General features: G+C 37.0%; 1 protein-coding gene across 36 annotated transcripts in view; it reads right to left on the bottom strand.

The window, feature by feature from the left end:
- The window catches only part of NRXN1 (neurexin 1), a 675,546-nt gene that overhangs the window by 94,566 nt on the left and 562,878 nt on the right, over positions 1 to 18,102 (bottom strand). For 25 of the 36 annotated variants that reach the window (XM_030946729.1, XM_030946735.1, XM_030946732.1 and 22 more), the window contains 2 exons: positions 1,851 to 1,940; positions 99 to 418 (listed from right to left, as the gene is read on the bottom strand). In XM_030946729.1, the coding sequence (XP_030802589.1) occupies positions 99 to 418; positions 1,851 to 1,940 (410 nt within the window). The remainder of the gene's footprint in view (positions 1 to 98; positions 419 to 1,850; positions 1,941 to 18,102) is intronic. The other 11 variants (XM_030946748.1, XM_030946751.1, XM_030946764.1 and 8 more) reach the window with 1 other exon arrangement.

Raw genomic sequence — 18,102 nt, 5'->3', positions numbered from 1 at the left:
TTTAAGGGGGAACAATTTCATCAGCAGAGGGAATGGGACAAAGGAAGCCACGCTCAGAGGTGGGGAGACATTTGCAAAAGGAGAGGAAGCTGACTAACCTGACCAATGGGTTCTTTGGTCGGAGCCTTTCCTCTTCTGGCGGTGCTGGTGGCCAAGGTGGTGGTGGTTTCCATGACTGACGTGGACATCTCCGACTGCATGGCGGTGGCTGTGGACTCGGTTGTCATAGAGGAAGGCACTTCACCAACAAGTCTCACATTCCCTTCTATCATGATGTTGGCATCATTTTCTGCTGCCATATTCAGAACTTTCAAGCCATTGTAGTAAAGACCAGAGAGCTGGCCTTGGAAAGGGTGGCCACGTTCTTTGCCTCCAATTTTTATGGTTGCTTGGCTATTGAAGATTGTGAGCTGACGCCCTGTGAAGATAATATTATATACATGCAAAAATGTTGACTGTGAACGCTGTACTCTACACGAGTGAAAACAGATTGTCATGGGGTGAAAAATGAGAGCAATAAACTATAAGAAAAGGATTTGACTCATAATTCATTGCTTTTTAATGAGGTGTCCATGAAATGCATAAATTTTGAGAGCGTTTGCATTTTTCTTAATTTACGACGTTTTGAGATTTATATGTTTTTTGCTAAAAGGCCAATCAAATATATTTGCAAATGTGTTTGGCACTACAAGATATATCCCTCTCCCTTTTACCTGAAAGCAGTGTTAACCTTTTGGTGTGTCTCAAGAATGCCAGGTTCTCTAATTCCTTAAGATAACTTTTTCTTCAAGTCTGCCAACATTTAAAAGTTTGGGGTTTTTTTTCCACACATTGCAGCATAGAGCCTATAGCTTTATGTACAAATGAGTTTATGTATGTATAGACATATACAAATATGTATATACACACAAAGTTTATATACATGCCATCAAGTCACTAGGTCAAGTGAGTTTTAAAGAATTTATGCAGTAATTTGTTGCATCTCTATGTAGGTGAATATTTACATTTTAAATTAAATATTTCATTTTTGTAGTTAAATGTTTTATTTCCCCTCAACATACACACTGAAAAGAAACACATGGTTTACACTAAGTATCTCAGAAGCAGATTCAGAAATAGATGTCTGATTGGCTTTCAGCAAGGCTATCAATTAAAATAAAAGATTTTAGATGTAAAAGCGGCTTCAGAAATGATACACATACCGATGGAGAAATCATGGCACATTTCCATTAAACAGAGAAATCCTCAGCAACAGTACCACTCTTAGTAAATAGAATAGTCACTTTAGTGACTATTTGGTTTCTGCTCACAAAAAGCATGCACACAACTTTAAGATCTGTTTTAATTAGTGTTTGTTCCAAAATCCCCTTAGAAGGTTGCAAACGTTAAAGGGACTTCATTTTGATTGGCAATTCATATTGCCCACTATTTAAGACACCTACAGTTTAAACAAATTTTTTTTCAGGACCATAATGAAGATATCATAACTACAGATATTTTTAGTTAATAATTTAGATGCTGGAACATGTAATATAATCTATGAATGATTTATAATTTTTGGTTAATGTTTGCTATGAGTACCTTCATAGATTGAGTTAGTGGATTATATTTAACAGTCCCTTTAACCTTAAGTTAACAGGGTAAGATTATTAAACAGCTGGTACTTCTAGAAATGTATAGAAATTATTATACAAGGTATGCAAATATTACTCTATATTTTACTTTTTAAAATTTGTTTTAATTTAGTTTTACTGAAATTTATTTTTTATGTTTATTAGTGTTACAATGAAGCACTACTTGGTTATGTTCAAATTATTTTTTTATTTGAAGTTTTAATCAATGTTTTTTACCTTTGTCGAGTAGCCATTCATCAACTACTCGACCAAGTCGATATGGAATTCGCTGTCTAGCAATCGCCAGGCGCTCGTTATCATTGTTTCCTTTAAAGTTTAAAGAGACATTTCATTGGTTAAAATCTGTAAGGTCAAAGGTTAAAAGTTAATACTTAAAGCTTGAGCTATACAGTTGCCACATGATTTTTTGAAATTTGGAATTTTAAAAAGTGCTACCTAGAACATTTCATGGTTCAGACTTTTCATTCATTCATTTATTTTATTTTAGCAAACAAAATTATTCCTATGTTAATTGAAAATTAGAAATCTGCATTTGAGCTAGGTTATTAAACTTATGTTATAGACAGACCCAAAAAACAAATTTAAACATCATCGAATGGCTTTACAAAAAAATGATAGTTGACTTCAGGGTTTTGTCTTTTTTGATGTTTCTTATTAACTAGTTAAACATGTTCAGGTGAAACAGGTTTAAGTTTTCAAAAGACATCCAACCTCTCACTCCAGGTTAGTCATTTAAAGAAGAAGAACACAACTCTTAATCACCATCTAAGGCACACTTACTTCATCTGTCTAATAATAGTCCTGCTGTAACTTATTCCTAAGCAGAAAAAACAGACATTTCTTCGCTTCATTTAAATAAAATTCAGAGATTCAAATACATGGTACAGAACAGACCAGGGCATTCACAGTTTGTACATTTTCTTAAGACTCCTTGACAATGTCTTGAAGGAACACCAAGGCTTTGACAAAAGTGACTTGCTGAAAGGTAGCCTGGTTCTGAAACGTGCAAGTGCTTTAAAATTTAGCAAGAGGCCATCAGTGGTGGGGTTTCATAAGTTGAGAACTAACCAGAACCCAGCAATGCAAGGGACAAACTTGTCATATTTGCCAACTGTATCTAATCTCAGTCAGTGCAGAGATCTCTGACTTCTTTGACTAAAACAGTGAGATTAAAATAAGGCTGATACAGTCAGAAAAATAGCAGATGAGGAATAATTAGTGAAACACTTTAAATATTTATTTGTAATTATAGTTTTCTGTGTTTGAGTGATATAGTTGTGATCCCTCAGAATACCACTTAGAAAGCCACTTAGGAGAATGGCAAACCTAAATATTTCCTTCAATGTATAGGCTTTTGGAGGCAGCAGAGTTTTAGACCAACAATGTCTTTTTCTTTCATTCTATTGGTTCATATTAGTAAAGAATCTGAGAGATAAGAAGAGCAAGATGGGTAAAAAGCAGTCATTCATAAATCATGTCCAAATACAAAGTCAATCTTACTGGCTCAAACATGCATATTTTCTTGGAATTCAAAACCCTCCAAACCAACCAAGAAACCAAGTCCTGTATCTGCAGTGGAAACATAACCACACACTGCAGTAATCCCCACATAGTGCTCAGAAAGATATGTTCTTGAGCTAGAAGGACCCTACTGCTAACTGTCAAACAGAAATATTATCCAAATTTAGGAGATCAGTGTTCCAGTTTGTCACAAAATTACAAGCCATAACGGGCTTGCAGGGAAGAGTCAGTACAATAGCCCCCAAGAATTGCAAATGAAACCATGGTGGTTTTATGCAGATATTTATTCTACAGTGCTGAGAACTGCTATTTTCCATGTTTCATGCATCCCTCACGTGGTTCAGCATGGACATCATTCACCATGCCAGAAGCTGCCCAATTTGCTTTTGAGGAGATGGCCTTTTCCCGTCCCTTCACTTTCCAACATCATAAAATGGTTTGGGTTGACATCATTGCAAGGGATGTTTGAAGATCATCTCTTCCCTCCCCTCTGATTTGAGTAAAAACACTTTTCACTAGATCAGGTTGCTCAAAGCTCATTTGACCTGACCTTGAGCCCTTCCAATGATGGGGCATCCACAATTTCTTTGGACAACCACAGAGGATGGTTTCACCATTTCTCTGAGTAAATATGCGAACATCTAAGTGCATGTCATATTAAAAACTACATGGACACATATGCATAGATATAAAATATACACATTTTGTTTGTATGTACATTTCTCTCTGTTCTCAGCTTTTAGATATATTTTCCATAAAACAGGACTGAAACTGAACATCAAACATTTTACGGAAACTTTCCCTTTTGTACTTCTCCAAGAAAGTGAAAATTTAGAATTAAGCACATCACAACACAACCACTCTGATGATGTGAGAATACAGAAAGTTTTAATTTTTTTTTTCCTGTTTTGATCTTTAGAATTGCTTCTCTCTATCCTGGCCTCCTTTTCTTACAGCAAAGTTCCTGTGACTGAATGGAAATTTGAGAAGTACCAGAAAAAAACCCCATAAAAATGTCATGTGACCAACGCAGGAATAAAAACAACAACAACAACAACAACAAAACAACAAAAAAAAACCACCCAAAAAACAAACAAACAAACAAGCCAAAAAAAAAAGGAAAAAAAAAGTATGATCTTATTTCTGTTCTGGATTTGTATCTTCCATCAAAATATGTGTGTAAATATGTATACTTAAACCAGTGAGGTAACAACTTATATTTTCGGATAGTCAGTTACTTTTAACACATTTATCTTTTCAATAAGAAATTTTGACAGTTTTTATTGAGGTTTTACCACTTGAGTCACTGAATAAGTGAGAGAACATCCTATTTCTAAATGGTTTCCTTAACTTACAGTTTAATGAATCATGAGTTTCAGTTAGTGTTGCCTACCCTTTTTTTTTTTGCTTATCTATATTTAAAAAAATGGGGGAGTGGGTGAAACTCTTCTGTGTCATTTATAAGAAAGGCTAAGTTGTTCAGAAGAGGTCTGTGGGCACAAGGAATACATTAACATAATGGAAATAAGTCTCATGGATAGATACCATCATTCACTCATCAGCTTCACGCACGGTTACTTACTGGATGCCATGAACAAACACTCTCTAGCTCCCAAAAAAACCAGGAAGTTATGGTTAAGTGTTCACTACTGCCTATTGTGGGGAGGCATTAAACTGTGTTGATTATTCACCCAGTGGGTGTGGATCAGGAACATGTGGTAAGAGGAGCCCCTGCAGCCCCCAGATGGGATCATCAGTGCTGTTGCAACTCTCAGTTGTAATTCCATGGCTAACACAGGATCTATCCTAGGCAAGATCCACTCTCACTACTCTGCAGCTGCTCCAGAACATCTCTCTGGTGACCCTGGAAACTCCTCTGTGAACTAACAGCATAAATTTAATCTTGGCCAGCTTATACATTTCTTTGAATTATTTCATTAAAACATGCAATACGTATGGTTTCTGAGACTATTATAATGCGATTCTGTCAATAAATTATGTTTTGTACTAGCTGCAGCAGTCCTGCACCACTGGGAGCAAAATTCAAATGAAAAGCAAGAAAATAACAATTTGATTTGTAAAGGTCACACAAAAAATAATTGCTGATTACATTAGCCCATTCCTCATCAGAGGAAAAGTGCGCTGTGAAATACATCTCAATTTGACACTATTACATTAGCTTAAATTCTTCTAGGATATAATATAAATGGAAAGGTTAGAGGGAAATGGTGTGGAACTTATCTGGATTTAGTTTCAAGGAGAACACATGGATTTAGTAATGATGAAACCAGTAGACACATAACAACTATATGAAAAAAAATTATACATAGAACTGAAAATAACAGAAAAACCACTAAAAGCAGCAAAAGTCCTATTTACTGTATAATGAAAAACACACATACTTTCAATAACTGCTTCTTCCCAATCATCTGGTTTGGGTCATACAGCAAATCTGGATAGACCCAGTAAAACTGTATGCATTTCCCTCATTTTATAATCTCAACCCCAATAGAGAAATCATAAATACCACAGACTGTTTTCCTCAGGAGTATTCAGTTCACGTTTTTCTACCTTCCTTTATTTATGCTTGTTTTTACCAATATGGTGAACCACAAGGAACTTCTTCAGCAAAAACACTTCCAAGAAGGTTAATAAATTTTTTCATGCTCTAAATAAACCTGCGGCTTTGAGATTTTATTCTGTTACCCATGTGAAAGATTAAGTGCTCTGGCAGGGACCCTTTCAATTGTAATTCATAAAAAAAACCCCTGATGTGCCTAAAATTTAATTGTAGACAGCTATGTGACTATCCAGCGTTAGTCTTCCAGGTTCTATGGCCAAGATTTCTTTGATTAAAAAAGCTGGGTGGAAATGATTCACTCTGGATGTGCACCATGACATTGTCTAACCTGATTGAATTCTAGATGGCTTCATTCTTCTGCCAAATACACAATATTTTGTCACAACAGAGTGTTAATTCCATACTGGCAGAAAGGCTTCAAGGGAATAACAATAATTCCAAAGAATCAAGGTAAGCAGAGAAGAGCAGCAAAGGTCAAATCTTTGAGTCAGAGTTAAATCTTATGCCACAACTGAGAAGAAGCAGTCCAAAAAAACTTTAATCATAGCTTTATATCTATAGGTCAGCTGGGACAAACCAACTATGTGAACTTCACTAATATGTATTTTATCCCTCCTGATTTATTATATTGTCAGGGCTGGAGTGTAATTCTATTTTGTGCTCTGAAATAAAGGTGTCAGTTATTGATGTGAAATAGCAGCATCCTTGAAAGGGAATAAGGAAGAAGGTTGAAAATCGTGAGTCTGTGAAGAGCAAGCTAGACTAGAGAGCATTTTCTTTGAAACAAACCCTTTAACAGAATACAAATTCACATTGTTAGTCCCAGTGATCTGTTAGGGAAATAAATAACAAAGTGATGAAAGCAAGGTCTCTCTCCATTTATAAACAACTCTCTCTCCCTGGTTTTGCTCATCATGATCTTGACACTGCTCTTACTGAATCATGACTCCCCTGACATCTTCAAGAGGAAGGCAGAGACCCACATCACTCCTCCAGATGCAGTTGGGGATGAAATCTGACTGAAATGTCAATTGTATGGCATGAGAGGAAGCCACAGCAGCTCAGGGTGGGATATGGGGGCAAACAGTCCACAAACAGTCTCACATAGCCAGGAAATGAAACCCAAATCTCAGTAATGTCCTATACTAAAGTTCTTTCATACCATCTATTTCCATTATTGTGCACACATTGCACAATATGGGTTGCGTGGGGTAGGCAAGAGGTCCAAGTTCAGCTCAGGAAGTCACTGTGTTAGTGGGGGACACTGCTCTGACCTCTGTTTTTGCTGACAGACTTGTCTAGCCAGTATTGGATCCAGGAGTGAGCTCTGGATGGACCAGATGAAGGTGTATGTCCTTTCCTGCTGCTAAAAGATGTCAGGTCTCTTTGTAGCAGTGGAGGATGCAGTGGTCAGTCTTGAAGGTGTTGTATGAGGAGTTACATACCCAGAAGGCTGATTTGGGCTTGCTCCAGTGCTTGGAGGGATGGTAGACACAGAGTTGCAGAATGTGAATATTTTGAACAAACATTACCATCAGCTCAGTGAGAAGATAAAAGTGACAAGAAGCTCCTAAATTAGAGAAAGAACCTGTAGCAAATAAGTAAGAATGCAGCTCTTCAATGCCTTACCTTCTCAGGAAAATTTCACCTATAAAGAGAGAAACCACCATGAAGTACTACTTTAAATTTTGAAGTGCCAAACCTGGCAAGTTCATACTAAATGACCATAATATAATATGACCCTTTATACCCTACAGGAACTCCCAAATTCCTTATAATGACTATTAAGCATTCAGAGAGACTATTTGCCCACAGAATGACTGATAGCAGTCTTCACAGAAGAGTAAAATCTCTCATTAAGGGCTTATAGCACTGCTAAAAACAAAGTAGAACTTAGGTTTGCCCTTAAGATTACAATTACCACATCTATTGAAATTTGTCCATTTATCTTAGAGACTGTACCAAAACATCTTATTCACCTGTAAGTTCCTTATTTCATGCTTGAGTATTAAACAAAGCAAATAATATTTTTACAACTTTCTACAGGATTAAACTGTGAACTCTCATTAACCTCTCAGGGGGAGAAGAACCTTCACTTCAAATCAACTACCTTCTGCCCTGTTTTTGTTTTTGATTATTTTTCACTGGATTAATTACTAATTAAATGAAGAGTGTGCTCTTCCTGATTCTCACTTCCTCACTATAATGCAGTGTCTCATTTTGTGCAGTGTTGGATGGCTTATTTTGAGAGATTGATGTATTATATCAAAAATAAGCAAGAGAAGATGAAAAGCAACAAGAAGCAGATAAGAAAACATAAGACTTGTTTGATAAATTAAAGGTCATATTTTGTTATCTGGAGTTTTACAAAGATCCTTTGTACTGCCTGTGTAGTATTAAAGGAGCTAATATTATAGGGCTGCTGCTAAAATAGGCAGGACAATTTATAGAAATCATTGAAGAAGAATGAATTGTTGTAAGTACTGTACCATATCCCACATTACCCCAAGAGTGACATTTTGCAGTTCTCCAAGGTAAAAGGACTCTGAACTGTTCCTACATCATAATGTCACAGCATTTAAGGTTACCTTTTCCATATGAATTTAACCAAAAGTTGACTGCAAGCAGTTTCCTATTCCATAGATTTTCAACAACAGAAAAATGGAGAATGTTTCAAGCCTATTGCATTGAAAATTAGCTAGATCTGAGATAGCAGCTACTGAGGGTGTTCTACTGACTTTTTTCCAAGTAGCAATCTAGAGGATCTTCATTTCATGCTAGAAAAGAGGTGCTTATAGAGTGTCTCTTGACAGAAACAATACATTACATAAATGAACAATGGCAAATGGGCAACACTGCGCTCAGCTCTCATTTTAAATTCCCATTGGGCTGTAACTCCATGAATATCCAGTATTCAGGTAGAAGCCATCAATAAGAAAGGACTTATTAACTGTGTGGTTAGTCTCCTAATTAAGTTTAATCACCACATAAATTCTGAGATCAGAATAAGGACAAACTGCCAAAAGGTCATTGCTCATATCCTTGCATTTTATTGTAGTCAGTGAAAGGCTTTGGAAAAATCTATTTTTCCCATAAGTTATTTGTGGACAATATGATAAATTTTCATTTGCAACATGAAAAGTTATCTGAAACAATCGGAAAAATCTTCTGGAGTTAAATCCTGCTCTTGGTTATGTAGTTGATAAGAGAAAATAGAGTATTGGCCTTCAGTTGTGATCTCCAAATCTGCTGAAGCTGGACTGCTTTAGCAGACTGTTCAGGGGCAGTGCAGGGTACAGATAAAGTCATGCTCATTACATGTCCAGATTCATAAACACTGTATGAAATCCAAAGCAGTCAGCATCAACATTCATCAACACCACACAAACTTCACTGCAGCCTAAATTTTAAAAAGATGTTGATTTCATGTTCTTTGACAAAACATGAAGATGCTGGCTGGAGTTAACACCTAAGTCCCAAAGTCCTGGGACATACAGGTGCTTTGTCACACTTGCTGCACCTGCCCAGGCTGTATCAGCTTGTTCTCCTCGGGACAAGCATAATTACACACAAGCCAACAGGAAGAAAACAGATGTCATTATTTGGACCAGATTTTGCCAAGCAGAAAAAACCAAATGTGCCCATATAGACAGAAAATGTCATTTAAGAGATAAAAATCTGTTCTGTGTCAGCAGTGAGGGCAAAAAGAAAAAAAAAAAAAAAAAAAAAAACCAAAAAAACCTAGCCCTTGGCCAAAGCAAGCTCAAGACTTTCAGTTCTGTCTAAAAGTGACATTTCAATTTGTGTATTTAAACCTTGCAGACATTTTACTATAAAAGAATAATCTATTTCAAATGGAAAGGTTTAAACTTGCACATATAATGCTTTTGGCAAGACACAGAAACAGAAACTGTAAATAATAGAAACAGATGCTCACTGAGATAAAAGCAAAGGAGTGCTTTAGGACTCCAGAACTATAACAAGACCACCACCATGAAAAAGCATAATGGCTGTGAGTAGACTCCCAGAAGAGGCTTAATCTTATCTGTTAAAAATTGAAATAATCTGATTTCCTATTTATAATATCTTTTTAAAAAAATCACTAATAATTCCCCTGCAAACTAAGACATGTTGCATATCATTTTAACTTTTTACAAAACGCAGCTCATTTTCTAATAATCTGCAACACATTTCCAGTTAGCTAAGGTTTTTTTCCCTTGTGATTATGTTTTTTTTATATATATATATATATATATATAAATTTTTCACTCTCCTGATAGCTCTGCTTCCTGACTTCTCATACTCTCCGTTTAAAAATGGGACAACGACCCAGTGCTGGGTAAAGACCTTGTGTGGGGAGTAGGCAGGAGAAGGGCTGCCAGTGTTGGCAAAAACCGCATCCATGTAAAGTCCATTTCAGTGCATCCTATTCTTCAAAAGTCCATGAAGACACACTGAGCATTGAGCACAGAAGCAATTCTCTGGTGCCTTCCTAAATCATGGCCTGAAGACATCTTTGAGCAGATCTCTCCTGGGATGTTTCCAGGTGACAGATGGTGACTTCTGGTGGCTTTGGGCCTCCAGAAGAGAAAGCCAGTGACTCCAAAGCCAGTCCTAACACATGTGGATTCTGCACCAGCTAAACCAAGACATTCCTCTACTTTAAGCTCAAGACACACTTTCATATGAGGAACTTCTCTGTTTTAAAAGCTAACGAGGCCACATTTTGGATGGGCAGTGCAAAGCCGGCAGCTAACTTTTATGCAGGTCTAAATTTATTGGCTTGATTTTCAGAGTAAACCTGAGCTGAAACATCAGAATGCAGAAACAATCAGTATTGAACTATTTAAGCATATGTGAATTTGCAAGGAAGTAGATTATCACAATTCAGCTGTCAATATGTTTAATTTTTCATTTTGTTTTACAAAAATCCATTTGGTGATCCAATACCCACAGTGTAGACCTGACTTCTGCTTTGAAACACTTATGAAATGTTAAATGGGAAAAAGATCAACTTTAGAAGGAAAATAGCTCTGCTAGCACAATTTACACATCTACTTTTTCTCAGGGAACCACTTGACCTTTTAAAAACATACTGAAACCCACCATGTTGAAATTAAATAAGGCTATTATCATCTTTCCAGCTTTACGAACTCTTGTAGCTTCTCTAACATGAAGCACTAATGCATTATTAAATATAATGTATTATGCTATTTAAATTATTTTTATTTCTAAATGATGGAACTGAGCAAAGTGAAGTATTAAATAAGCATCTAATTCAAAGCAGATAATACACTAACAGCTAAAATGGGCAGATGACTTACTAATAAAATATTAATTCATTCCAGTTTAATAAGCATATTTCAAGACAAAATTCAGGCCTCTGAGCAGGAAGGACTACATCAGCCCATCAATCTACTGTTCATCATCAGCCATGAAAGTGCTGGCATGGACTCAGTAGATTCCATGGGAAAAGGAAGCTGCCTCCTGTCCTTGCTTTTATTCCTATGTTCACAGGTTTGCCACTGCTTCTAAAGCAGAACACTGAAACTTAGAATGTATGAGGCTGAAGTATATTCAATTAACACTAAAATATGTCTAACTGCCAGGGTGGGTTGTTACTACCAATAAAGTACAAGGCTAAAATGGGATTCTGACAAGGATTGGAGTAACATCCCATTTTGTTTTCTGCCCAGAACACCCATGGTGCTTGCATCCACAGAGCTATGACAGATAAGGGAAGTGTACAGGCAGCAGATTATTTTTGACACACTCCTGGAGCACGGCTCATCTCTCCAGCTCAGCTGGAAAAGCTGCATGCAGACTTACTCTGTGGAATGCTCTTTAACTAAAGTCAGCTACTGCAAAAATTGCATGCAACAAACTGTGAGCTATCAGATGGAATGGACAAGCAAGCAGTTAACTAAAAATCATTCCTTACGGGAATTTATCAGAGTTTATGGATGTATAAATATACAAAGCTGAGAAAGATAAGTGTTTTATTATGGTTTAAGTAATATTTCCAATATTCTCTTTCTGCTCTTTTGCAAGTACATTCTCAGTTTGATGCAATAGGACTGAGATGTTTAAGGTATCATAGCTATTGATTAGCACAGTAATGTTTCTGGGTATAGAAATGATGCCTGGAAACTTTTATTTTTTTCCTACTCTGACTTTAATTCCTGGAAAGTTACTGCTATATCAGCATTATGAACACAGTGGTGCCATAGCAATATTCTTAGGAGTGTATTGATAGTACATTCCTAAGACATAGGACTAATGTCAACTGCACATCAAAGGATATGACTAAAGCAGGTATTCAGCCATTAAACTATTCTTTGGTTAATTTATAACCAGCTCAATCAGGATTTCCCAGGAACCACCTTCTCCTGATGTGATGACACACCATGAGGTAAGTCTCTCAGAAGTGAGTACCAAGACTCACTGTTGAAATTCTGTGCTCATTTCTTCCATGAATTTCTTAGCTCTGGTTACAGCTTTCTAGGAACAGCTAAAGAGCACTGTAAGCATCTACTGGTTTTTTTCCCTTCTGAAAGCACTCAGGCTGTAATCAAGTCTTGCACAGTTTTCTTTTTGACAGCATAAATCACTTAAGATTGTGCCTCTCCAGGGTTCTCATTACACACACACACCAATTTGTTTTCTTCTATAGAACAACAGACCCCGGGTACAGACTTGGATACTTGTTCCAGAGCTTGTCTCAAAGTGCTGCAAAAGGTGCTAAAATCCTCCCCAGTTCCTAATGCTTTAGGCTTTTTGCCCACAAAGCCATTTCCATTAACTCCTTTTTCACAGCCTTGCATGATGCTTCATGTGGAGAAACTTGGAAGATGAGACCCCCCACAAGAACCTTCTTGGAATTCTATTTCTCCAGGACACTGTTTGCATTGCCATAAGCTTTTTAGAGCCAGTAGAGAACCCCAGTGGTTGGGGGAAGTTCCAGTCAGTGAGTGCCCCTTGCTGAGAACCATCAGTTGTATGAAATACCGAGCTAATTACCTCAGGCTGACTAATGAAAAATTAACCACATTCACCGCTCACCACTTGGATGAGGAATATCCACTAACTTTGGGATTGAAAATGAGATGTGTGGCTGTGCTTTGCAGGGTCCCCAAAGTCACTGCCACACTGCCCTCTGCAGTGTTGCTCCTCTCTGATTCTAATTTGGCTCTTAGAGGATGATTTTTACACACAGGACACCAATGAGCACCAGAGAACTTAATAAAAGGGGAGGAGGAATGCTGAAACGGAGTCTGAAACTCCTCTGTCCAAATCCTTCATGTGTAACATATCCTATCCCAGCCTTCTGGAACTGATAGTGCAGCCATAACTGAATTTGCAGTTTAGTTCAGACAGAAACTCACTTGAATTTACACGAGAGAAGCTCAGCTCCAGGACTGGGACCTTAAAATAAGATGCTAAAGAATCCTTTGGTTAAAAATTGCTATGAGGCAATTACCAAGCTCTGAAAATGAGAGTATACTTTCAAGATTGAGCCCTGTACCCAGCTACCATTATATTTTATATATTTTTTTAATATATCCTTTGCAAAGGATATATTTATTATTCTCTCCCTATTGTATAAACCATAATTTTAAAAATTTAAACCTCTCCTCTATTAATGCCCATCAGATCTGTAAAACAGGAAAATCAAAATTGTCTTTATATATACTTAACCTTGATGATAGCGTGTTTCATTCATTTTTTAATGTCCACTATACCCGATGCTGCACCAGAAAAGCCATTTAATGCCTTAGAAATAGTACACTGAGGAAAAGAAACCATTCATATCTCAATTAAACCAATTTCTAAGAGCATAATTTCACTGCCTTTAACAGTTAATTTCTGCATGTAAGGGGCTGAAATTAGGATGCCCTTTACAATGTTTCATGCTTCTGATACACCGAGGGATATTCAATTTCTGCTTCAAATTTATTTGAAATGCTGTATACTACACAACCTTCGCCTTGTGAAGCTCATAAGACTTCTAGGTTATATAAATCATACAAGGTTTTCTTTTTTGACAGGTAGGATAGACTAATAAAAAAAACCAACAAAAAACCAACTATACTTTGGCTTAGCTATACATTGCTAGGGTCAAGGTAGCTCTTTGAAACTCCTGGAACACACTGAACTTAATTGTATATGCATGATATAATACAACAGAATTTGTATTGTTGCAACTAAGGTGCAACATTAACAACAACATTAAGGTGCGACATTTATCTCAAATCCAAAGTATTAAAGAAAAGAAATATTTTGACAGTGTAGATGCTGCAGTTGGAAGATGTTTTTTGTTTGCTTGTTTTTTAAATGACAGGGCTTAAGACTGAAGAAATCTAATCACACCACAAGATGAAGAGATGGGTATGCAGCTTCTCTCCCATGTTCACAGGGCACAAAGGGGAGAAAGAGAGTTTAAAGAATGTGCATGCTCATGTGTTCCAGGCAGCAATGATTTGCATCCTTCTGGATGCCTGCTTAATGCAGTTCTCTCTCTGGAAAATATATCCAGGACAGAGCAAGTTGTTGTTTTCCCTGCTGCAGTATGAATTATAGTGACTATTCCTGAATTAGTTAGTTTAATGGAAGTTCTTATCCTGCAGACATAAAGTACTATACTGCTGTCACACCTCATGCCACCAGTAAAATATATTGGGGACACATGCACGAATGTGCCCCAAATAAAAAAATACCTCATCTTCCGAGAGCACCTAAAACACAATAGCACTGCAGAGAAATTAATTTTGTTTTCCATATGATAGATTGTCTGGTTGGAAGGCTCAACACCACATTGATTTTTTTCTGTCCTGAGAAAGGCTCCCACTGCAGACTGACTCCAGGCTTGCCCCAGAAGATAATGGAAATAGAGTGCACTGCAGGAGAAGCACACGGCATTGTACTCTGCTTCTGCATGCTCAACCAGCCACTGGGAGCTTCAGAGGGAGTTTCAGAGCTGACCCATGAGTGTGCTCATCCAGGGAGGCATCTCAGGACAGGGGCACTGTCACAAACACACCAACTTCAGTGTTACACAGAAATCATTTCAGTGGGGTGAGGGAATCATTGGTTTGGCCCAGCAAATGACACGTTATGTAAAGTCCTGTGTAATGAGATATTACAAACCCACTGGGGGCTGGAAGGAGAGAGAAACAAAGGGATCTGTTCAAATCTCTGCACTGACAACACAGTCCTGCCCCTGGGAAAAGAAAAGAAGAATGATGAATTTCTTTTAAATCATTGATGCCATCAGAGATACCAGCATTGTATTGTTAAGGAAACTATGCAGCTAAAATTCCTTGGGGAAGAGTTTGAGTAAATTGTTCTATTCTTGACTGACAAGATGCTAATCCTCCATTTCTAACTTACCCTACTAGATTGGGCAAGTATGATGCTGCAGGTTACACAGAAAACCTGTGTGAAGACAAATACAGGTTTGTAAAAGAACCTCTAAGTATTGGCAATATTTAATCTTTTGTGACCTGACTTTTAGGAATTGTTAATAGATAAGGGTTTCCTGAAAGGGTGAAAGGGACCAGCTGAGACAGATTTGCAATGTCTCATTCTTAGGTCTGTTTTCATTCCCATTTTATTCCTCTAACTTGAATCCCTGGAGCTTGTTGTCTTCAGAAATTCCATTTCCATATCACCCTGTGCCTAATAATGGAAAGCAGGCATTGGCCCATCCTCTGCCAAAAGACACAAAAAGAGCACATTTCTGTTCCTTTCAGTATTTGAAAAACGCTTTTCTGAATCACTGCTCATTTGACATTTTCTTTCTCCTTCCATTGTGCCACCTTGCTGTATCTAACTGAAAGGTGTTATACCTTCTGTGATCAAGTAATGACAACTGTGCCACACATTTTATCAAGATCTGAATTTAATTACAGGATCTAACAAGCCTAAGAAGGGATGAGCCTTTGTATTTCACCAGGATATCCAAGATGAAAAATAAAGGGGGGAAAAAAAATCTGTCTGCAGACTCAGAGAAGCATTATTATATTGCATTATCTGACAGAAAGACCTGATAAGCTGTCAAATTAAAAAGCTGATTTGGGAAATTTTACTGAAACCGCTTTTTGGGAAGAGACTTACTGTAGTGCTTTGTTTGGGTATCACCTAGGTTCTTTATTTAAAGACAGCAGCAGGATAGAACAATTTCATAATCTCTCAAAGGGCAGAAGTGCTTTTTTTAAAGCAAAAAAAAAAATTCCTTGACTTTGAGTAAGCTGTAACAGAGGCTTACCCAAAGAGAATGGGAAAATAAATTTCCATTTTTTTTAACATCAATCTTTCACATCGACAATAAAATGATACAGAATGTGAGACCCGTGTGCATGCTGACAAATACATTTAATCATAACCAAAGAGCAGTCGGAGCTCTATGAAATGAGAAAAACATGCAAGAAATCAGTTGTGCAATTACAAAGGGAAGGTAGCACACTGGCCTAGTTACATCCATCACTTGACTGCTGGTTTGTGTCTCAGTAACTTAGATGAATTTTTCATGTATTTTGATTCCTGCTTCCAGAATAGTTTCTTCTGTCTTTATTCTGGAGAACTTAGTGAATTGAGTTTTAAATAACTCCTTGTCTTATTTTTAGTTCCCCATACCATTGTTTTACACTCTGGTATAATGCCTCATTTTATTAATATTTTAACTGGACACCATAACATGAATATGGATAGATTTCAGCTTCCTATAATAGTAAATCCTCATTGAGGATTTTGTCCAGACAAAATCAACAAAAAATAACACAATTTTATCTTTGCTTTGGCTAAGTATTGGAGACATCATAGAAAAGTTAATTGTAGGAAACATTTTTTGATTGAGTGATCAGGAGTTGACTTAAATTAATATGAGGACAACTAAAAATAAGCCTGTAAATCAGATTCTTGATTTAAAAATAACAAAATTTGATAACCTGAAGGAATTCAGATTATGCAATCAGTGTAAGGGGCTGGATTCAGCCAGGAATGACACTTGGAAATTCTATAAAGTATTTAAATGATGATATATATTTTTTTTTTTGAGTTTGCACCTGCAAGGTTAAAATACACCATGGGAGATCTGCTAGACTGAGAAACTGCACTATCACAGGCTATCTTACAGGAAGTTAAAACACCAGACTTGCTCAGTAAAGAAAGCAGTACCTTTCAGAGTTTGAAAAATAAATAAATACTCAAGAAATGTTGCCAGAATCTACCCAAAGAACCTCCCAAAGACAATAAACTAAATTCAAAAGCCAGAGATTTCAAAGTGCTATAAGCAAAAAGAGATCATAGAGTCAAGGAGAATTACTTTATAGGAAGGCTGATGGTGATCCAAGGGAGCAGATTGAATTGACTAACAGGAATGTGTTTAATATAGATCTCCATAGCCCTGAAAAAAGCAACGTACATATTCTTACTGAACTTGTGTGGCCAGAAAGTGAGAAAGATGACCTCTATCCCAGAACTTAAGAAGAAGCAGCCAGGAGTTTTTAAATCCAGGTATCCAATGAGATGTGTTATTTCTTGTAGCAGAGAACAGAAAATGTAATAGCTTTACATAAGAAGAATTTAAAAACTACCTAGTTGAAGTATTTAGTCAGACCGTAGCCATACATGCTGCTTTAGAATAAATTTTAAAATAAATAATTAAAGACATGAAAGCAATTGAAAAATGAGATAAAACGCAAAACTTATCCAAATCATGCTAGGCTAGTTTAACAGCTGTATTCGACAAGCTAACTCATTTTCTAGATGAAGGAATTGAAGTATATCTAATTTTCTGGATTTCAGGAAAGTATTTGATATGATGTCATTTAGCAAATCATGGATTAACTCTGGAAAAAATGCAGGATTGTGAAAAGTGTATGGTAAAACTCTGAATAATAAAAAAAAAACCCAAAAACAAAAACCCAAAGAATAGCATCGAACAAGGGTTTGTTCTCTCCTCCTTCCTCTGTCTCATGTAGAGACTGATATCCTGCTGCTGTAGCTATTGACAGGTTCTGAATTCAAGGACTGCTTGTCTTGCATCACACTCAATGCACACCCATCTTCCCGGGATGCATCTCCTTCCAGGAACCAGCCCTGGAGCTGTCTCCTCCCTGCAACTCCCCCTTCATTCAGCATCTGCTTTGGCTTCTCAGTGAATCACTCACACAGATGATAAGCAGTCCTTGTTGTCACATTCAGACCTGCCAATGTGTCAACTGTACCATATTCTGCCCCTTATGTTCCCCACTAAATTAACTATATTTGAAAAATAAAAGGTCTCAAGACATAGTAGGTGGGTCAGATGTACCAAAGCTCTCCACATATTTTGGGGAACTGATGCCATCTAGTTGAATGAGTGGA

Source organism: Camarhynchus parvulus, chromosome 3 (genome assembly GCF_901933205.1).
Source record: "Camarhynchus parvulus chromosome 3, STF_HiC, whole genome shotgun sequence".
Taxonomy (NCBI): domain Eukaryota; kingdom Metazoa; phylum Chordata; class Aves; order Passeriformes; family Thraupidae; genus Camarhynchus; species Camarhynchus parvulus.
This window is presented reverse-complemented; position numbering and strand designations above follow the sequence as displayed.